Source organism: Crinia signifera, chromosome 2, assembly GCF_055691185.1.
Source record: "Crinia signifera chromosome 2, ASM5569118v1, whole genome shotgun sequence".
Classification (NCBI taxonomy): Eukaryota; Metazoa; Chordata; class Amphibia; order Anura; family Myobatrachidae; genus Crinia; species Crinia signifera.
The window spans coordinates 309352491-309370807 of record NC_139218.1 but is presented as its reverse complement, the minus strand read 5'-3'; the positions used below and the strand labels follow the sequence as shown (position 1 = coordinate 309370807).

General features: G+C 40.5%; 1 protein-coding gene across 1 annotated transcript in view; it reads right to left on the bottom strand.

The window, feature by feature from the left end:
- CNMD (chondromodulin) overlaps window positions 1-18317 on the bottom strand; it is a 46561-nt gene that overhangs the window by 1687 nt on the left and 26557 nt on the right. Inside the window, exons 4-6 of the mRNA XM_083168907.1 lie at window positions 16733-16846; window positions 6199-6352; window positions 5074-5264 (exon numbers count right to left, since the gene is read on the bottom strand). Of these exons, the coding sequence (XP_083025033.1) occupies window positions 5074-5264; window positions 6199-6352; window positions 16733-16846 (459 nt within the window). The remainder of the gene's footprint in view (window positions 1-5073; window positions 5265-6198; window positions 6353-16732; window positions 16847-18317) is intronic.

Sequence of the window (18317 nt, the reverse complement as noted above, 5' to 3'; positions counted from 1 at the left end):
TTTTGTCATGAAAAAAAAGGTTTATTTTGATGATGGGAAAATGGTACCTTGGGGGAAATTAAATAAACTCTCGTCATTGCCATGAAATACACCACCAAGCAGTAGACAGTGGTCTGGGTGTAAAAAAAAAGATCAAACTAAAACTGTAGAACCTGAGAAATCAGGCTAAAATGTGGGACTAAAAAAACCCCAGTAACGCAAAAAAACCCCACCTGCATGCATGTGGCTCTGCACATAAACATAGAATTTGACGGCAGATAAGAACCATTTGGCCCATCTAGTCTGCCCCTTTTTTTACCCTTCAAGTAATCTCAACCCTTTTTAATCCTTATTTCTTTGTAAGGATATTCATATGCCTATCCCAAGCATGTTTAAATTGTTCTACTGTCTTAGCCTCTACCATCTCTGATGGGAGGATATTCCACTTATCCACTACCCTTTCTGTGAAGTAATTCTTTCTAACATTTCCCCTGAACCTACCTCCCTCCAGTTTCAGTGCTTGTTCTCGTGTTCTATTACTTCTTTTCCTTTGAAGAAAATTTCCCTCCTGTACTGTTAAAACCCTTGATATATTTGAAGATTTCTATCATGTCCCCCCTTTCCCTTCTCTGCTCCAAACTATACATGTTTAGATCTTTTAGTCTATCCAGGTAAGTTTTGTGATGTAGGCCATGCACCATTTTAGTTGCCCTTATTTGTACACTCTCCAATGTATTTATATCCTTCTGAAGATATGGTCTCCGGAACTGGACACAGTATTCCAGATAACGATGAGGCCGTACCAATGACTTATAAAATGGCATTATAGTTGCATATGTTCTGGCCCTTGCAGTACTGGAACACAGGCAAGTACAGTGGTGTCACTTTCACACACTTGGGCACAGCTGCAGATTGGCGGCTGTCTGTTACCTATCACTGCTCTAGCCTAACTAATGCCGCTTTCACATGGCAGTGTCAGGTCGGACCTGTATTCAGCACTTTTCACACACAGGGCGATCCGGGGTAACCCTTCTTATAGGCCCCTATTCAGATCTGATCGCAGTACAATTTTGTTCTCAAAATGGACAAAACCATGTGCACTGCAGGTGGGGCAGATGTAATATGTATAGAGAGAGTTAGAGTTGTGTCCATTATTTTGTTTCTGCGCAGGGTAAATACTGGCTGCATTATTTTTACACTGCAATTTAGATTTCAGTTTCAACACACCCCACCCAAATTTATCACTCATCTCTCTCTGCATATGTTACATCTGCCCCACCTGCAGTGCACATGGTTTTGCCCACTTTGAGAACAAATTTGTATTGCAATCAGATCTGAATAAGGTTCATAACCTGGTTGAATTGCCAGGTAGGTTGACCTGGGTTATTAGGTTTGGTGCAACCCGGCAATTACCAGGGTTTTAACTGTAGTGTGAAAGGGGAAAGATAGCAGTTGATTGGTTACAATCAGTAATGAAACACATGTTAGTGGTTAAATGTCATGGAAAGAAAACCAGACATACTAGGTGGATTTAATGTTTGCATGGTGCATTCACATGGCACTATTTTGTAAACTATAAGTTTTCCTTTTGTGAAGTTTGTTAGGGCAGAAAGTGCAGAGTCAGCAGCCTTTTATTCATGGTCTCGTGAGTAGATTGTTAGGATGGAGTTGGAAGAACAATACTTTATTGAAAGGCCTGACAGGATCTCCTGCAGGGGATGAATACTGATGAACTATAGATATCTGAGCTCACTTTAAATACTCATATGTTAAATCACTCAAATGACATTGATTAGGAAGCCAAGCAAACACCTTATTGATTTTCTACGATGCATTTCTAGTTTCAAGTCCTTCTGCTGGAATTGTATTTTTTTTTCTATATTCTTTAGCAAAATAAAACTTCTCTTTAAATTCCCTTTATTGTACATTAGATTACTAAAATATATTTTGAGCAAAGATAAGGAGAAAGTGGTGTGCTTGCATCAGAGATTTCACAATTTAAATGACTGTTTTTGAAAACATTGTACACCTTGCAAAACATAAAATGCACAGCAATCTTTAGAAAAGAACAGTTATGGAAATTGCCTGCTACGTGGGCTTCATGTAAAGTGCTGTTTGCAGAGGGGAAGTTTATAGCCGAATTATCAGCCACAAGAACTAGTACAAGGACTTCAGTGAAATCTGTGACTCTGTATACAGTATTAAATGGTATGGATCGGCATCTTCCAACTTTCCTGTAATCACATAAATATTCCCCCCGTGTTGCACCGCCAACTGTAGCAGTATCAAATGGATGTTTTCCCATTATGAACTTTACTTGCGACTCTTCGCCGGCACCGAGCTGCACGGTGAATGCGGTGCTGAATCAATCCATTGCTCAGTCCTGCTAATCACTAGGAAGTGCACTGTAAGCATACACTTACATTTCTGTCACACTGGCTGCTCCAATAATACTATAACCAGAACCCAGTCCCAGCTAGCACATGGAGCAGCCTGCATAGACTAATTTTTCCATTTAAATCAATCGTTCATTTCTAAAGATGGTAAGCTCCTTGGTGCAGGTATCTCTTCCCCCCTGTTCTCACAGTCCTCTTCTCTCGCACTACAATTGCTGCTCTCTCCTACTCAGCTAACAACCTGCAATCATTCATCTCTACCAAAGACAACCTGATCCTGGTAGTACGCAGACAACTCCTTTGCTTCTGTACATCTCAGCTGTATTTTCTACTGAGAATATTGCTGCAAAAGAAACCAGAGCACAAGTTATACCCCTTACACCAGAGGTTGGACCCGGGATATTGCCGCTCCAGTCCGGGGCAGGGCATGGTGTAAATGGGCTGAAAAAAAATGACACGGGTACTGTTCCCCGGGAATCTGACCCGGCAAATGTTCAGGGTCGGACACGGGGCTTATCCGGGGCTCAGGGTGGTGTAAATGGTCATTATCCGGGTTATTTGGTGGGTAGAGGGGCGCAAAGAGCTGATTGGTGCTTCTGCGGCTCTGGCAGATGATGTCATCTGCAGGAGACCCGCACAGGGCGCATGTAGCAGCGCAGCAGCAGCGTTACCACACTCTAGACCTCTATCTAGATCTATCTATCGAGATCTAGACCTCTCAGCCAAGAATTGTGCTCTCCTCCTCCAAGTGTGAAGCAAGTAGCACAGGGTGAGAAGCTGCTTCAAACTCTCAATTGCTGAAAAGTACAGCACAAACTGCAACACAGCTACTCTGTCTGCCATCTTTGCTGCAATGCTGGGAGCAGAACCCACCCCCTCCCTTTTCCCTTTCTTGTGACCTCATCTCAAACAGCCCAAAGGTCCATTTTTAATGACACCAGCAAGGAAAGACAGGGCTGATCCGTTTTCAGTGTGAAAGGGCCTTAACCCGGAATAACCCGGATTGAATTGCAGTGTAAATGGGGTCTGAGGCAGGGCATGCCCTGGCAATTTCCCGTGTTCGATTTCCCGGGTCCTACCCGGTATTCTGGTGTAAAAGTGGTATAACAGTGTGCTGTGTCCCCTGTATTGTTTAAACATGTGCTACCGTATATGTACGATGTTGAGAACCTCTTGTTGCACCCTATAAAAAAATATAATAATCATATGTTTAAATTTAAAATTAATTTGCTGTGTGGTGTCCACTGGCTCATACCATTGGAGGGTGATCATATTTAAATTCGTAGCAGATACATTCTTACAACCTAATCTCTAAACTGATGCAAAACCGCTCTGAAGGAGGCCTTCAAATACCTCATTTCCAATATTATTCTTGGGCAATACACTTTAGATTTATTAAAGACTGGCTCCAGGGTACTTCCATATTCACAGACATAACCCAAGGCGCTGCTTTCCTTCACCCCCTTTCCCCTAATGCTCTACTTCACACACCTATGCATCTAATCCCTCCACAGATTTTGAACCATATTCTCTTTAGAGGCACCTATAATGCTTGGCTCATTACAAACAAAAAACTAAACAGAGACCCCACCATAACACCATATATAGCGCTTTGGGGCAATCCTACTTTTCCACCCTCCACAACTAACTCAACATTGCGAGAATGGAAACGCAAAGGTTTAGATATAGCAACAAAAGTCTTTGACCCCGGTGGCTCCATCATACCCTTCTCTAAATTTAAAAACACCTACAACATCCCAAACACATAGTTCTACATGTACCTCGAGGCAAGACACTATGTCACACCGTTAATCCCATCCATTCTTAACCCACACGACTCTGACTCTCTTGATCATACATTTGCTATTTTAGGAGTAAGCAAATTCAAAAGAAGATATATATATATATATATATGACACTTTGCTTACTACTATTGACACTCCATCCATTTGAACAATGACAGTTAGGAGCTGATTGGCGGCTGCATTACCACCTTCCATTTTTTTTTACTTCACCAGGCTTAATACATCTGCCTTCTTGAGAGGGTTGGTATAGTAGTCACTCCCCTTTTTTAGGAGGGTGAAAAAAATGCCCCTCTCGTGTGAGGGCTAAAAAAGTCACTCCACCTATTCGTGGTTAAGTTTCCCCTGCTACATGTCAGGGTTGGCACAGTCCCTCCTGCTATATATGATGCAGTCCCTCCTGCTTCATGTGAGGGTAGGTACAGTCCATCTCCTTTATATGAGGGTGGATACAGTCCCTCCAGATTCAAGCGAGGGGGATTACAGTCCCTCCCCTTTTTTGTGGGGGTGTCAGCTTGTGTAGTTTTTCTCCAGTAAGAATTCTATAAGAATATATGAGGTAGGGGGTCACCCAATGGTGACTTATTTCCAAACAATTTAATGTAGAATAGATATAAGGACATAGGATATCGCCCTATTAGCCCTGATGCCGTATCAGATGCTAACAACAGGCAGATGTCGCGATTAATGACCAGCGGCCATTATTGCAGTATCCAATTTGGGGTTGTTTATATTATCTGAAAATAGAGCCGTGATCAGACAAAAACACATGAGACATCGATTAGAAAATGGGCTGAAATCGCCCCATGTGTAGGCCCCATAAGTCGTACAGTGCTGTGAACCTGTGTTTACTGTAGATAAGATCAGCTCTAGTTGTACACAAAGCATTTACTTACATGATATGGATTCTCTGGGTTGTATGGGGTCTCTCTCTCAGAAGATGGTTGGGTTTGATTCACTCTCTGAGCCCGCCTGTTTCCTTGGCGTCTAGTGTTTACTTCTTCTGCAGCAGCTTCAAACTGATCCAAGTTTAAGCTCTGGGCTTGTCTAACTTTTCTCGCAACATCCCTTTTACCTCTTTGACTTTCTAGACACATGTAAGACATAAGGGGCATTTCAAATTAAACTCGTATTAGTATTCTGAATATACATGTCTGATTACCATCTGCGAAATATCAGTCGAAAATAGCTTATAAATGGGCCCCCAAAAAGCCAACAACATAAAACAATCAACACATTAGATGTCACTTAGGGCAAGTGGTATAAGTGGTTAAAAAATGACCTTCATCTGACAGTGATGCAGTTACTGACTGCCCTTGCAAACCAGGGTTCATATTATCTGTCTGATGTGCTATACACTCATGTGTGACCAAGATGGAAATAAATCTGGTCACAATGATTTTGGCTAAGCCCCATGTGTATCAAGATAAAGTTAAGCCATTAGAGATACCACACTACATCCTGCAAGTGTCTACAGTGTCTAGCAAGAATAATGTTGCCTGCACTGTGGGGCCGCACATCGCTACCCCCTGCTGTGTACACACGGGACGATGGAGGCAAACCTCTAAGGGATTTTAAAGATGTAGTCAAAATAGCTTCGGAGAAATCGCCCTGTGTGTACACCCCTTAACTCTTCCTACTGTACTAGTAAACCACCATCAAAAACTCTTAATATTTATTTATTATTAAACAAAATAACGAATTAAAACGTTAACTTTTATAATTCTGATTCTGATTTGCAGAGCAGCTGGAAGAATAGTAACTTTATTATTTTTTTATTTTTTAGATTTAGCAACTGAAGCTGGAGGCCTCTGGAGAGACTAAAGGTATTAAATATATATAGATGAAAAAAATTCCCTAGCGGTAGTATATTTTTACATCCAAACCAGAAGTCGGTGTGAAGAGCTAATGAAAAAAAACCTGAAGGGGAACAGTTATTTAGAATTTCCCAATAGCTAGCACTGTTAGACACTTGCAGAGAGCTGTGTATACACTTAGCAGTCTGTATATAGAAAATGCACCTTTGGGATATGTTGGTCGGAGCCAGTAGATGGGAAGATCTGCACACAGTTCCAGGATCTTTGAGCTCAGGAAGCTGTTATCCTTTACAGGCTGTTCTGCAGCCACCCAGATAAGGGAGTTCTCGTCAAACTTAGCCGGCATGATCTCATCTTCCTGGCAAGATATAAAAGGCAAGCAAACGATAAAACACAACACACAGCAATATTTGCATTACTTTGTTTTCTTGTTAGTGTTTGGTGCAAGCGATTGTGAGCTTAAATTAGTAGCTTGTTTAATGAGGACTCTGATGCCTACATTTATCAAAGGCTGCAAATACTTTTATTTCTTATCTCCCTTTTATGCAAATGGGAATTAAACTAAAGCATAACACCATTTGTTGAAACTAGGTCTTGGTGTTTTATCTGTAAATTAAAAGTAGCATTCTTTAAAATGACATACGAGTTAGTAGAAAATAGGCCAAATGAGCCTCCATCTAAAGTATAAATCCTCCTCATTTGACATTAACATGAGCGTGTTCTAGATTTTATATTTAATTGCTGTGGACCATATATTACACGTGAAATTACACTGAGAGGTTACGTACAGATATCCGGTCGTACGGTTTTGAATATTTTTTATTACAGATTTACATTTTACCTTAAAAATTAACTCCTTATCTCCAACTCTGTTGAAACTCTATTAAGACTTTGGGCCAGATGCACTAATCTTCAAAAGTAATAAAATAGAGAGTGATAATGTCGTACATTTTACATGCATTAACGTAACTCACTTAATTGCCTCTCATTGATACAATGTCATGTTTGTTATAAATGCATCAACTTTTATCCTCAGTAATTTATGATATGAAATTATCGGGGTTTTTTTCAATAAAATACTGGTACTTATGTAATAGCCGGGCGCCCACTAAGCAAATAGCTTAATGGGCGATTCTGTGTAAAAAATCGCATTGCATGCGTTTTCATTTCCTATGTAATTTATTCACTGCTCTCTGGCCTTGGGTGGTGCGATGAGATCGCATCGCATGCAATCGCATCACACCTCCCGCAAAATCGCATTCTATGGGCAGTATTCAATGAGAAAAATTCTCCGTGTTTTATGGAGAATTTTAGCTTTTTTCGCCTTGGACGGAGCATTTTGCTCTCCAAAAGTGATCCACCCTATTCAATGTGAAATATTCACCGTCTTTCTAAGTGATTTTCGCCGTCTCTCTCCGTGTAGAAATTCTCCATCTTTTGATGGAGAGCTGGAATGTGAACATTTAAACTAAAAGGTTTTTTTTTTAAATTTTGGTGTAAAAAAAATCAGGTTTTTTTTTCTGTGAAGGGGCATGTTATTTTTATTCATGTGCTTATAGCACATGAATATATATTTAATTAAAAAAAAATATATTTTTTATTTTTTACACAGTGCAGCCAGCAGGGGGCCGGAGCGCTCGAGCCGCTCATTAGATATTCATATATTCACTGCACCCGATCGTTAATATGCACGATCGGGTGCAGTGAATACTGGGTCCCCCGCTGGCTATAGGGGGGGGGGGGCAGCCTGTGCTGCCTGGGTCCCGGGGAGCCCACCTCCCCTCCACATTCCTCTGGAGCAGCCAGGGAGACTTTAATCTCTCTGGCTGCTTCCGTCCCCCGGCTCCCTGAAAGCTCCCTGCCGCGGACGCTCGTCCGCTGCAGGGGTTAAGACTCGCCGCGAGTGGCGGCGAGTCTTAAATACATTGAATAGTGGGAGCAGGAGGCTCCGGAACAGGGAGAGTGCATGGCGAGAGAAAAAATCTCTCGCCATGCACAGAGAATTTTTTTCATTGAATACTGCCCTATGTCATACAAGTGTATAGTACATTAAATCGCATCACACCCTATAAAATCGCATGCGATTTTGCGGGAGGTGCAATGCGATCACATGCGATGCGATCTCATCGCACCACCCAAGGCCAGGGAGCAGTGAATAAATTACATGCGATGCGATTTCACTACAGTGCCGTACATATGCAAATTGGGCGCCCGGCTAATACATAAGTACCAAATGACTCTATTTAAAAAAAAAAAAAAAAATGGAGAGTGATAAACAGCCAGCCAATCAGCTCATACCTGCCACACAGACTGTGTTTGAAATATGTCAGGCAGGAGCTGATTGGTTGGTTGTTTATCACTCTCTATTTTATCACGTTTGAAGCTTAGTGAATCTGGCCCTTTATGTTTTAATTGTGCCAAATCTGTAATCTTTATATTTAATGTGCTTTGTTTTGGGTCAGTCTAGGGCTACATGGGCAATTCAATATCTGTGATTAAATCTCATAAGATGAATTACTTAACACCTTACGATTTTACGCAACTGAGCTAATGAGATTAATCGCTCAAAGAAAAAACACATCTTTCCCGTGCTCTCTTTTTCAATTGCCATTTCCTGCTCAAACCCACCATTAAAACTTTATTCAGATAGTAGGATGACGATCATGAAAGGCAATTCAATTTAAGAGTGAATGAGATTAATCGCACAATAAAGATTAAAAATCAGTTTTATAGCAGCGCACCTAGGACAGGGAATTACAAACGAGCGATCTCTGTTGTGAGATTAATCTCTTAAACGACATGCCTAAAAATAAGAGTGTGACGATAACCCTTCTCTACCCCATCTGATGGAAATAATTGTTCTTGCAGGGTAAAAGTGACTGTTCTCCACTCATCCAATAAATGCTCCACTGCAGACTAAATTAAAACAATGTTGTATCTAGTCAATAACCACCCATATCTAATTAAAACTAGTGCAAACAAACAAAGAGCACACTATATCATTTACCGCTTGAGAACATGGTAGGGCAAGCACAAAAGGCTGAGTCAGAGTGAAGGCGAATGTTGAGCTCTTTTGCTGCTCTCATGTATGAATAGCAGTGAGTGGATGGTGCTCTGCTCAACTAGTTCCTCTTGACACAAGTGGTAACTTTTCCAGTTTGCAGGATTGTGTGCCGAGTATCAGATGAACAGTGATTTACTTTCTAGCTAGGTATAAGATTAATGTCTTTAATAAGGCTGGTGTGTTACAGTGCCATACCTCTTCAGGCATCAAATTGAACCTTTTTTGTCCTGGAATGGAAGCGCTTCTTCAGGGGTTCTAACATAATCTGTGAGCTGCTTTTCATGTTGTGGCCAGAAATAATAAAATCTACCTCAATCTTCCAGCTTTTCTGCTCCCCCCAGGAGATCTCAAAGTGGAAATGGCAATGCATAAAATAATGAGTTCATCGCACTGGAAGATCTTAAAGGAATTCCAGAAGAGGGGTTATTATAAAGAGTTAATTTTACACTAAACATCGGCACTCTCCTTTCCTAGTTTTGGGGTTCCTTATGCTTGTGACCACATTGTTTAAATATTGCAGGGGCTCTGCACTCACTAATACCACTTTCAGACAGAAAAATCCCCAAATCCCTGTTTTACTTTTCCCCGCAAAACTCAACATGGGAAGGACCCAGGATTTTGCTTCTGACCCCCTTTCACACAGCACATTAGACCCGGGTAATTCCCGTCTCAACCTCTTTCACACTGAGCCCAGGTCAGCCCTGAAATGTACCTTGTGTCATAAAAAATAGAAGTTTTTTTTATGGCACACACAGCTGAGGTCACGAAAAGTGGGTGGTGACTGCACACTGCATTGCATTAAACATGGATGAGGAGTTGCTGAACCCGGAGGACATGAGTGCTCTGTGTTTTTTGCTGTTGGGGGTTATTTTGGTTCACTCTTTCTGACCAATTCCTTCTTAGATGGACAAAACCATGTGCACTGGAGGGGGGGGGGGGGGGGAGGCAGATGTAAAATGTGCAGAGAGAACTAGATTAGGGTGACTTATTTTGTTTCTGTGCAGGGAAAATACTGGCTGCTTTATTTTTACACTGCAATATAGATCTCACTTTGAAGTAAAACCCCACCCAAATCGAATTCTCTCTGCACAAGTTACATCTGCCCCACCTGGAGTGCACATGGTTTTGTCCATCTAAGAAGGAATTTGTCAGAAAGAGTGAACCAAAATAACCCCCATTATGCAGGTGCTTACACTGTGCTACCACGCCTGTGACCAAGAGCAGCTCACGGACCAGATTTATATATACAGTGTATTATATATACAGTGTTTATATACAGTATATATATATATATATATATATATATATATATATACACAAATACAGAGACTCAACACTCTCCATAATGAACTAACTCACCTTAGTATAATTAATCAAATAAATAATGGGGTTTTAGTTCATGAATTGATCAATGCATTTAAGCTTGCAGCCCATCGCCAAGGGACCCCATTTCACTGCAAGTCCTACACTAGCAATTGTCTCTCAAGAGCCTGCCATATATATAGTAGAAGAAATGGGCACTCACCAAGGTCTTAGTCAGCAACAAAATGTATTGTAGGTACAGAGGTACATCAGACGTAACGTAACCTTTTGGTCTAGTATAGACCATCATCAGGAATATGTACATCCTCCAGAGAGGAGGATGGATACCAGGTTGCCTGTCTGATCATGTTACTTGCTACACCTGTTGTACAATATTCCTGATGATGGTCTATACTATGCTGATTAAGACCTTGGTGAGTGCCCATTTCTTCTACAATATACCTTTGATGTTCATTCATCTGTTGGAGCACCCTGTTTGAAATTATGAAAAATTGAGTGCGGACTCTGTCATTATATATATATATATATATATATATATATATATATATATATATATACATATACACACATACATATAACGGAAGAATAGGTGAGGCATCACTCCAGGTCTTAGGTGAAAAGTATTTATTGTGAGGCGGTCAGACCGCCTCACAATAAATACTTTTCACCTAAGACCTGGAGTGACGCCTCACCTATTCTTCCGTTAAATCTGGTGGGTATCCCACCTTGGATAGCACCCAGGCAGTACTCTTCTGAATGCAGGGAGTGCCGGACATCAGCGCGACATATATATATATATATATATATATATATATATATATATATATATATACATACACACACACATATGTATATGATTTGGTGCATTGTATAAGTTTGTTTTTATAGTACAGTAGAAATATGTGACACTATTGGTTGCTGAACCCCTATCCATGTTTGTATATTAGACTGCCAGTACCTAGCCAATACTATTTTATTAGGGGTTAGCTTATGCTCCTTAAACATAAAGGAGTGTACACAACTACTTTTTTACTGATTTTTTTATTGCACATTGTGAGGCTTTTTCGTCAGCCATTTCACAGAACTAAGATATAACGCACACAAGTGGCGCCTAACATTTCTTTCCCTCAAAAATATATAGATAGATACATACAGAGAGAGCGAGGGAGAGAGAGAGAGTGTGCGGGGGAGAGAGAGAGAGAGGAGAGAGTATTGCATACATATGTATGTGCTCATTTTCTAAAATCAATCTACTATTTTGATTGATGTATCGATATTTTGGCCGCTGTGTGCAGCAGCACCACCATATACATTTTGTCTGTTAACATCTGTATTATCCTGTGTTTAATCCTGAGAGAACCTAGTAACACCAACTGAATTATAGGGTTTGGGTGTCAGTTTGAATATCGGCACAGCAATATGAAGGCAGGGCCACCGATTATTAGTCTCCCGAATTATTAGTTGCCGAATAACCCGGTAATTACCTGGCTTTTGAAGCGCTGGGTTATTCGGCCGCTCGCTGTCTGACCCCCATTATACAGGAGAGCAAATCTCGGGTCTAAAATTTACACCCGGAGATTTGCTCTATTTACACAAGTTTTTCACCTGTGTGAAAGGGTCAACCCATATCCTAAACTCCAGGTCTTGACCCCTCACACAGAAAAATAACCCATGTATGTCATGCAGTTCCCGGGTGGAACGGCATCACCCGGGAATTTCTTTTTCTGTGTGAAAGGGGTACTTAGAGAATGACAAAATGACCAGTCTATAAAAAGGCAGGAAACTAGCTGCACTTAATTTGCTGTACTACAGAGACATCTAGGCAGAAACAAACACATAGCGACAGCCACAGTGTATTCAATTCATTCATAAGATAATCTAATAATACGACTTTCTGCTATTCAAAATAATGCAATCATGGATAGCTCCTGAGAGTCGCAGAATATGACCTTCAAAATAAATAAATAAACAGCTTTCCCTGTGCTATAGAAGAGTACATTACTATATGAATGACACCATTACCTAGTATTACATTTCCCCCACATTATCATCATGTCTTTATGCTATCTTTATAAACGATGCATTTATACAGCCAATAACAATTATCATAAACATGGCTGTATATCACTGCACAGAGAATTCTTTCCGAGGACACATTATTACAGATTTCCTGCTTCAGACTTGCTGATCGCCAAATGATGTGAAACGTACACTTAGACCGAGGACAGAACGGATATATATATAAAACGGCTGTGTGTTTTCTATACAGTAATGTGAAATGACAGCGAGATTGGGAATTAGCTCTCATCATTCAGGTGACTGGAGGAAAGCACGCAGTACATTAAAATGCAAAAATACCCTGTTTATTACTGGCCAGGGCGAGCATTACATTACGGTGGCTAAATTGTGCTACTATCTATTAATAATATGGCATCCCTGTAATAATGACTCCCCATCCCTGTAATCAGGACATTGCATAACACAGAAATGAAGGGAGGAGGGGATTTCATTATTGCACACATTGATTTGCATCCTGTCTCCAGATGAATAACCTTATACCGCGGCTTGTGGAGCAGTGCATGATTCATATTCCTTTTGGGTTTATGACACTGTTTGAAATTAGCTGATGTTGATTTTCGGAAATATATATTGACTGTAAAATATTTATTACACAGATAAAATCCTTTGGACAGGCCGGCTGACACGGCATACTAGAGGGGCAGAACCATATTTAATCTTTATATATATTTGACAATTCATTTAGAACGGAAATCTATTTTTGGCCAGGGTGACCCAAACAGGTCTATTATGTAATATTCCTGATTCTTTTTTAATTCTAAAAATTTATAAAGAGAACATAAAGAAAAAAAAGTGTTCTTAAGCTGACCTGTCAACCGCACACAAAGTGAAAAGTGCCATGTTGTAGGCTGAAGTAATGTTTAGCCCAGTGGTTTCCAAACGGGTGCTGTGGCACCCTAGTCTACACCTTGTGGCACATACAGCGGTGCCATGGGTAAGTGCACCATGGCTAATTTTTGTCGCATTCGATCCAGATGCATAGCCATGCATGGACCCCGCTCCACGTCCACACACACCATCCCTCCCTTCCTGCCAGCCGAAGCCAGCACCCCGCTGGGTCCGAGCGGCCACCAAATTGAACTAAGATGGAAGTTCTATTTCAGATGGGATGTTGCAATGGGCAACCAATCAGGTATGATCTATTATCTTCTAGAAGGTGCTAAATAAATAAGTCGATTCTGATTGGTTGCCCATAGCAACATCCCATGTGAAATAGAACTCCCATCTTAGTAAATTTCCCCAGTGTGTACACACCTTCTGAATGACTTATATGCACAACATTTTTTTAAATGTATTTCTCCTTAGCAAACGTCTGGCATTGTGGTGCTGTGACAAAAATTCTGATATTTAGGCCCTTATTCAAGTTGAATCGGTCGGATGCGTATTTTCGGACAGGAACCGAGTGTTCTTAGCCCCGCCTTCCGTACGGACCGCGAGTGGATTTTTCATGTGAACACCTCCCCCATCTGTGGGAACCTCCCCCATCATTCGATGGTCGCCTCTGCACATGCGCAAACACCAACCATAGGCCGTCCGTCGGCATTTGGAGCCATCCGACTCAATCAGAATAAGGGCATTAAAGATAATGATTAAAAAAAAGTTTGAGAACCACTGGTGTAGCCTATCCTCTCATTAAGAACTAGTCACATTACTATTTTTTCTTCTTCGAGCAATACATATACAGTGGGTACTGCCGTATTTTCCAAGCGCAGTTCACTGATATCATAGTCTTGTCATTAAATCATAGAATGAATATTGGTTAAAATGACAAAACAACAGCATTAACTATAAAATAAAATAAAAAATCTGCTCTTTTTTTTTCCCTTCAAATAATTGTGTTTTTCTTTAAAAGTTAATGGTAGTACAATTTATGAATGTTCGTTGCAGTGTCAATTATTTTAAATATATTTCTCCTCTAGCATGCATCCACTATGAAAAGCAATCTAGTACAAAAATGCTTGCAAAGGTTCCGAGTCATAATTATGATTGAGAATATCACCTGGTAATTGGTTTTGATCTGAACAGAGGACAATATAACCATGACACGTGTCTGGGATATGAATGATACACAAGGCATATAGATCTTGTAAAAAAAAAAAGAAAGATAAAAAATAAAGGTAATAAACAGAATGATGTGGGTACTAACATGCCTAATCCTGTCTAAATTTACTGACTGGAGTTGCCCCTGCAGAAACATTTGTGAGATAATATACCCTGCAAAGAAGAATTGGTATGACCTAAAGGCAGCAATTTATATGATATATTACACAAGTACATCAAGTGCATATGAATATCCTTGAAAGATCAGTGGTCTGTCTAGATATAATTGACTGATTGTGCAGTACAGTGTAGTAGTAGGGCTCCTGACTATAAAGTATAGCTATTTGTGAATTCACCTGGCTCATTGAGTAAGAAGCACATGGGCAGCAGAAAACACTCTCCCTGGAAGCTTTCCATCGGGGGCTTGGAGCAAGAGGAATCGTCAGCAGTAGCTGAAATATGGAGCTTTTATATAGTTCTACTGCAGAATACTCCTTAATGAACATAATTGCTTTTGATGTAGGGAAGATTGAAATATGTCTCCATCAGGTCCGGGTTCTAGTGGAAGCATTAATTTATTGTATCATGAGATATTTTGTTTAAATTCATAATGTTTTAAAAATAACTTGTATAAATGTGCGCTATATGTGGATGGGGGAATTTGCTTCATTACCACCTCCTTTGCTATACGGAACATGTTTGTTATACCCACAGTGGGCCTGATTCGGGCCTGTGCGCTTGGCAGCGTATATATTCGCTTCCTAGCGAACAGGTAAACACCACCCCGGTGACCGTCCGTCCCCCCCCCCACATCGCAGAGAGTTTCCATGAATTTGCATGCGAGTGGTTGTGTACGCTTATACCATTGAATGATTTTTCTTCTGTCCGTAGATAGAAGTCAGTCTGAACTGACATTTATCCTGGCCGCAGGTGGCCGAATTTGGGGCAGGCGCTGATGTCGTCTGTGAAACTTGCAGAAGGCGTTCACACACATGCGCATATCCGCAAACCCCCACCATCGGCCGGGGGACGGAATTTGGTGCGCTACGAGCGGGTCTCAATCACACCCAGTGTTTCGTATACGTGTATAGCAAGGTCTTCTACCATTGTTCAACATGACCTGCAGCTAGTACTATCCACACATATGCACGCACACGCACACACACACGCACACCACTTGATAACTTCCTCTCTTCACGAAAAAAAATCTATTTATTAATGATCCATCAGAATAAAATTTCTATCTACACAGAAAACCTACACAGAAACTATAGTTAGCCATACTGTACACTCATACGATTCCGACACATCGGGCCTACCCCCAGCAGGCAGTTACCAAGGTATCACACATGATGCTGCATGCAATACCTCAGATAAGTGTATGGCCAGCTGAACAGTGTGATCTGAATTTCCGTATAAACAGGGCACCGTCACCAATCTTTCACATAAATGAATGCTAATGATTAAAGACCATGAAACATTACTGAAGACGTTCATTTCACTTCTGACCAAACTAAGAGAGGACACAGATGCTTCAGCCTCACAGGTCATAACAGTGACATTATAGCAGCTCTGCATCGATGGCGGCAATAAAACGGTCTACTAGAAAACCTGTCATCACACACTTTGTCGGGGACCAGAATGTGAGGGTATAAAATGACGTTATGTGAACTGCGCTGATGAGTCCATGCTTATAGCTAACAAAGATAACCGAATGATGATGATGATGATGATGATTCTTAGAGATATGGGAGACAGCAGTATATAAATGTAATATGGAAGGAGGAGTGTGGGACTACAGCCTTTGAATATTAATCACTAGACATACATATAGTTTTGTTGCAATGTATACAATCAGTTGTATATTCGTGTCGGTAATTCTTCTCTATGCAATGGATATAACACCTGTTCTGTCCCTGTCATGACTGTATATGTAGACAGACCCTGCAAGTGACTGCACACAGGCAGCCAGACACGCAGATAAGTGCAGACTGGGATTCTAGTACTAGCTAAATAAATACATTATTAAGTATGCCAGGCTAATGCTTCCCTTCTTATGTGCAAACCCTTTAACCAGACAGGAGTTTAGTTGGTCTCTTTCATACTACACAGGCACATGAGGCTAATGCTTCTTACAGTGTCTGAAATAACACGATGCATATCCGTATACTGAAACTTCTGGGCACAATGGATTTAAACTCTGACATTTTCATTCTTTTGTCTGGTTCTTACCAACTCAAACGAGAGGCTTTCCTTTGTCACGCTGTCAACATCCGGAATGTGAGTCTTAGCTTGAGCTTTTATGTAACATTTCTCTCCTCCGGCAAAACGAATTCCGGTAATACCCTAAAAGATATACACAATTATGCACAAAGTTGAGACACAGTACAGAACAGTCCCCGGCAGACCCCTCCTGAGAATATGCATTTTCTGCACACAAATTTCCAATGGATCATTTTTCCGAAGTAGCAATTTATTGCTATTCCTATTAGCATTTGTTTATTTAACACCAACAAATCACACAGCACTGTAACCATTCAGATAGAGTAACTGCCCAAGGTGGAGTCAGTATACGTATGGACTAGGTAGCATGTATAAAAGGTGTAATGGCGGTGAGTTCAATTCCTAGTCAAGGTCCTATATGTGTGGAATAGGACACTTTTTGTAAGGGTTTCCTTCTATAAACCAATTAACCTTAGTTTGTGTGTGTCTGTCAGTTATATACATTATAAGCACCTTAGGGAAAGGAAAATATTCTCTGTAGTACAATTTAAACATGGGTGTAACAAATATAAACTATTAAGCCTCAGCAAATATTGCTAATTGGCAACCTGAAGGGGAAGTATACCTTTTACATTTTATTAATACACATAATAAATACTAGCTAAGTGCGCTCTAAGCAAATGCTTCTAAAGTTAGTCTGCTACATTATGTTTGTGCACGTGTGAAAGAGAAAAAGATGTAGTTTCACCCGCTGCCAGCAGATGGCAGGCAGTGTTTTGGTTACACACGGACACTAGAAATATTATATATATATATATATATCTATATATATAGATATATAAATATAGATATATATATATATATATAGAAGCAAGAAAAGGAATAGGAGTGCGCCCAAATACAGTTTTTTCACCACAGAAATTGCACACTGTTAAAAATCTGTATTTATTACAGTTATTAATACATAAAAACTTTCAGTTCAATAATACGGCTTAACATAAAATTTGATCAGTAGATCCAACAAAATGATCCAACACCAGAATGGAGCTTGTACAGATACGACCCTATGCGTTTCGTCCGTTAGGACTTCCTCAGGGGTGATCTGGATCTAAGTGGTGAAACATGTATCATCAGTTACACAAAAGTTTAAAAAAACGGTACTTTATGTAGTGCCTAAAAATGAGGCTAGGTCAAATTGACCTTAAGGGGAGGAGACAAAAGATAAAATGGGAGGAGGAGGAGGTGTAGAAGATGAAAGAAGGTGACAGGATAATAACCACAGATTGATGAGGAATCAGTAGCCCATAAAGTCTTTTCTCTTCTACACCTCCTCCTTCTCCTTTTGGAGTGTTTCTGTTGGAATTTGTGCCCATTCATTCTGTAAAGCATTTATGACATTGGGCACTTATGTAAGACGACAGGGCCTAGCTCGCAATCTCCTTTTCAGTTCATCCCAAAGGTGCTCAATGGTGTTTAGATCAGGGCTTTGTGTGGGTCAGACAAGTTCTTCCACCGAATTCCTCAAACCTTGTCTTTATAGTCTGTGCATTGTGCACTGGGCACAGTCATGTTAGAATAGAGAAGGACCTTCCAC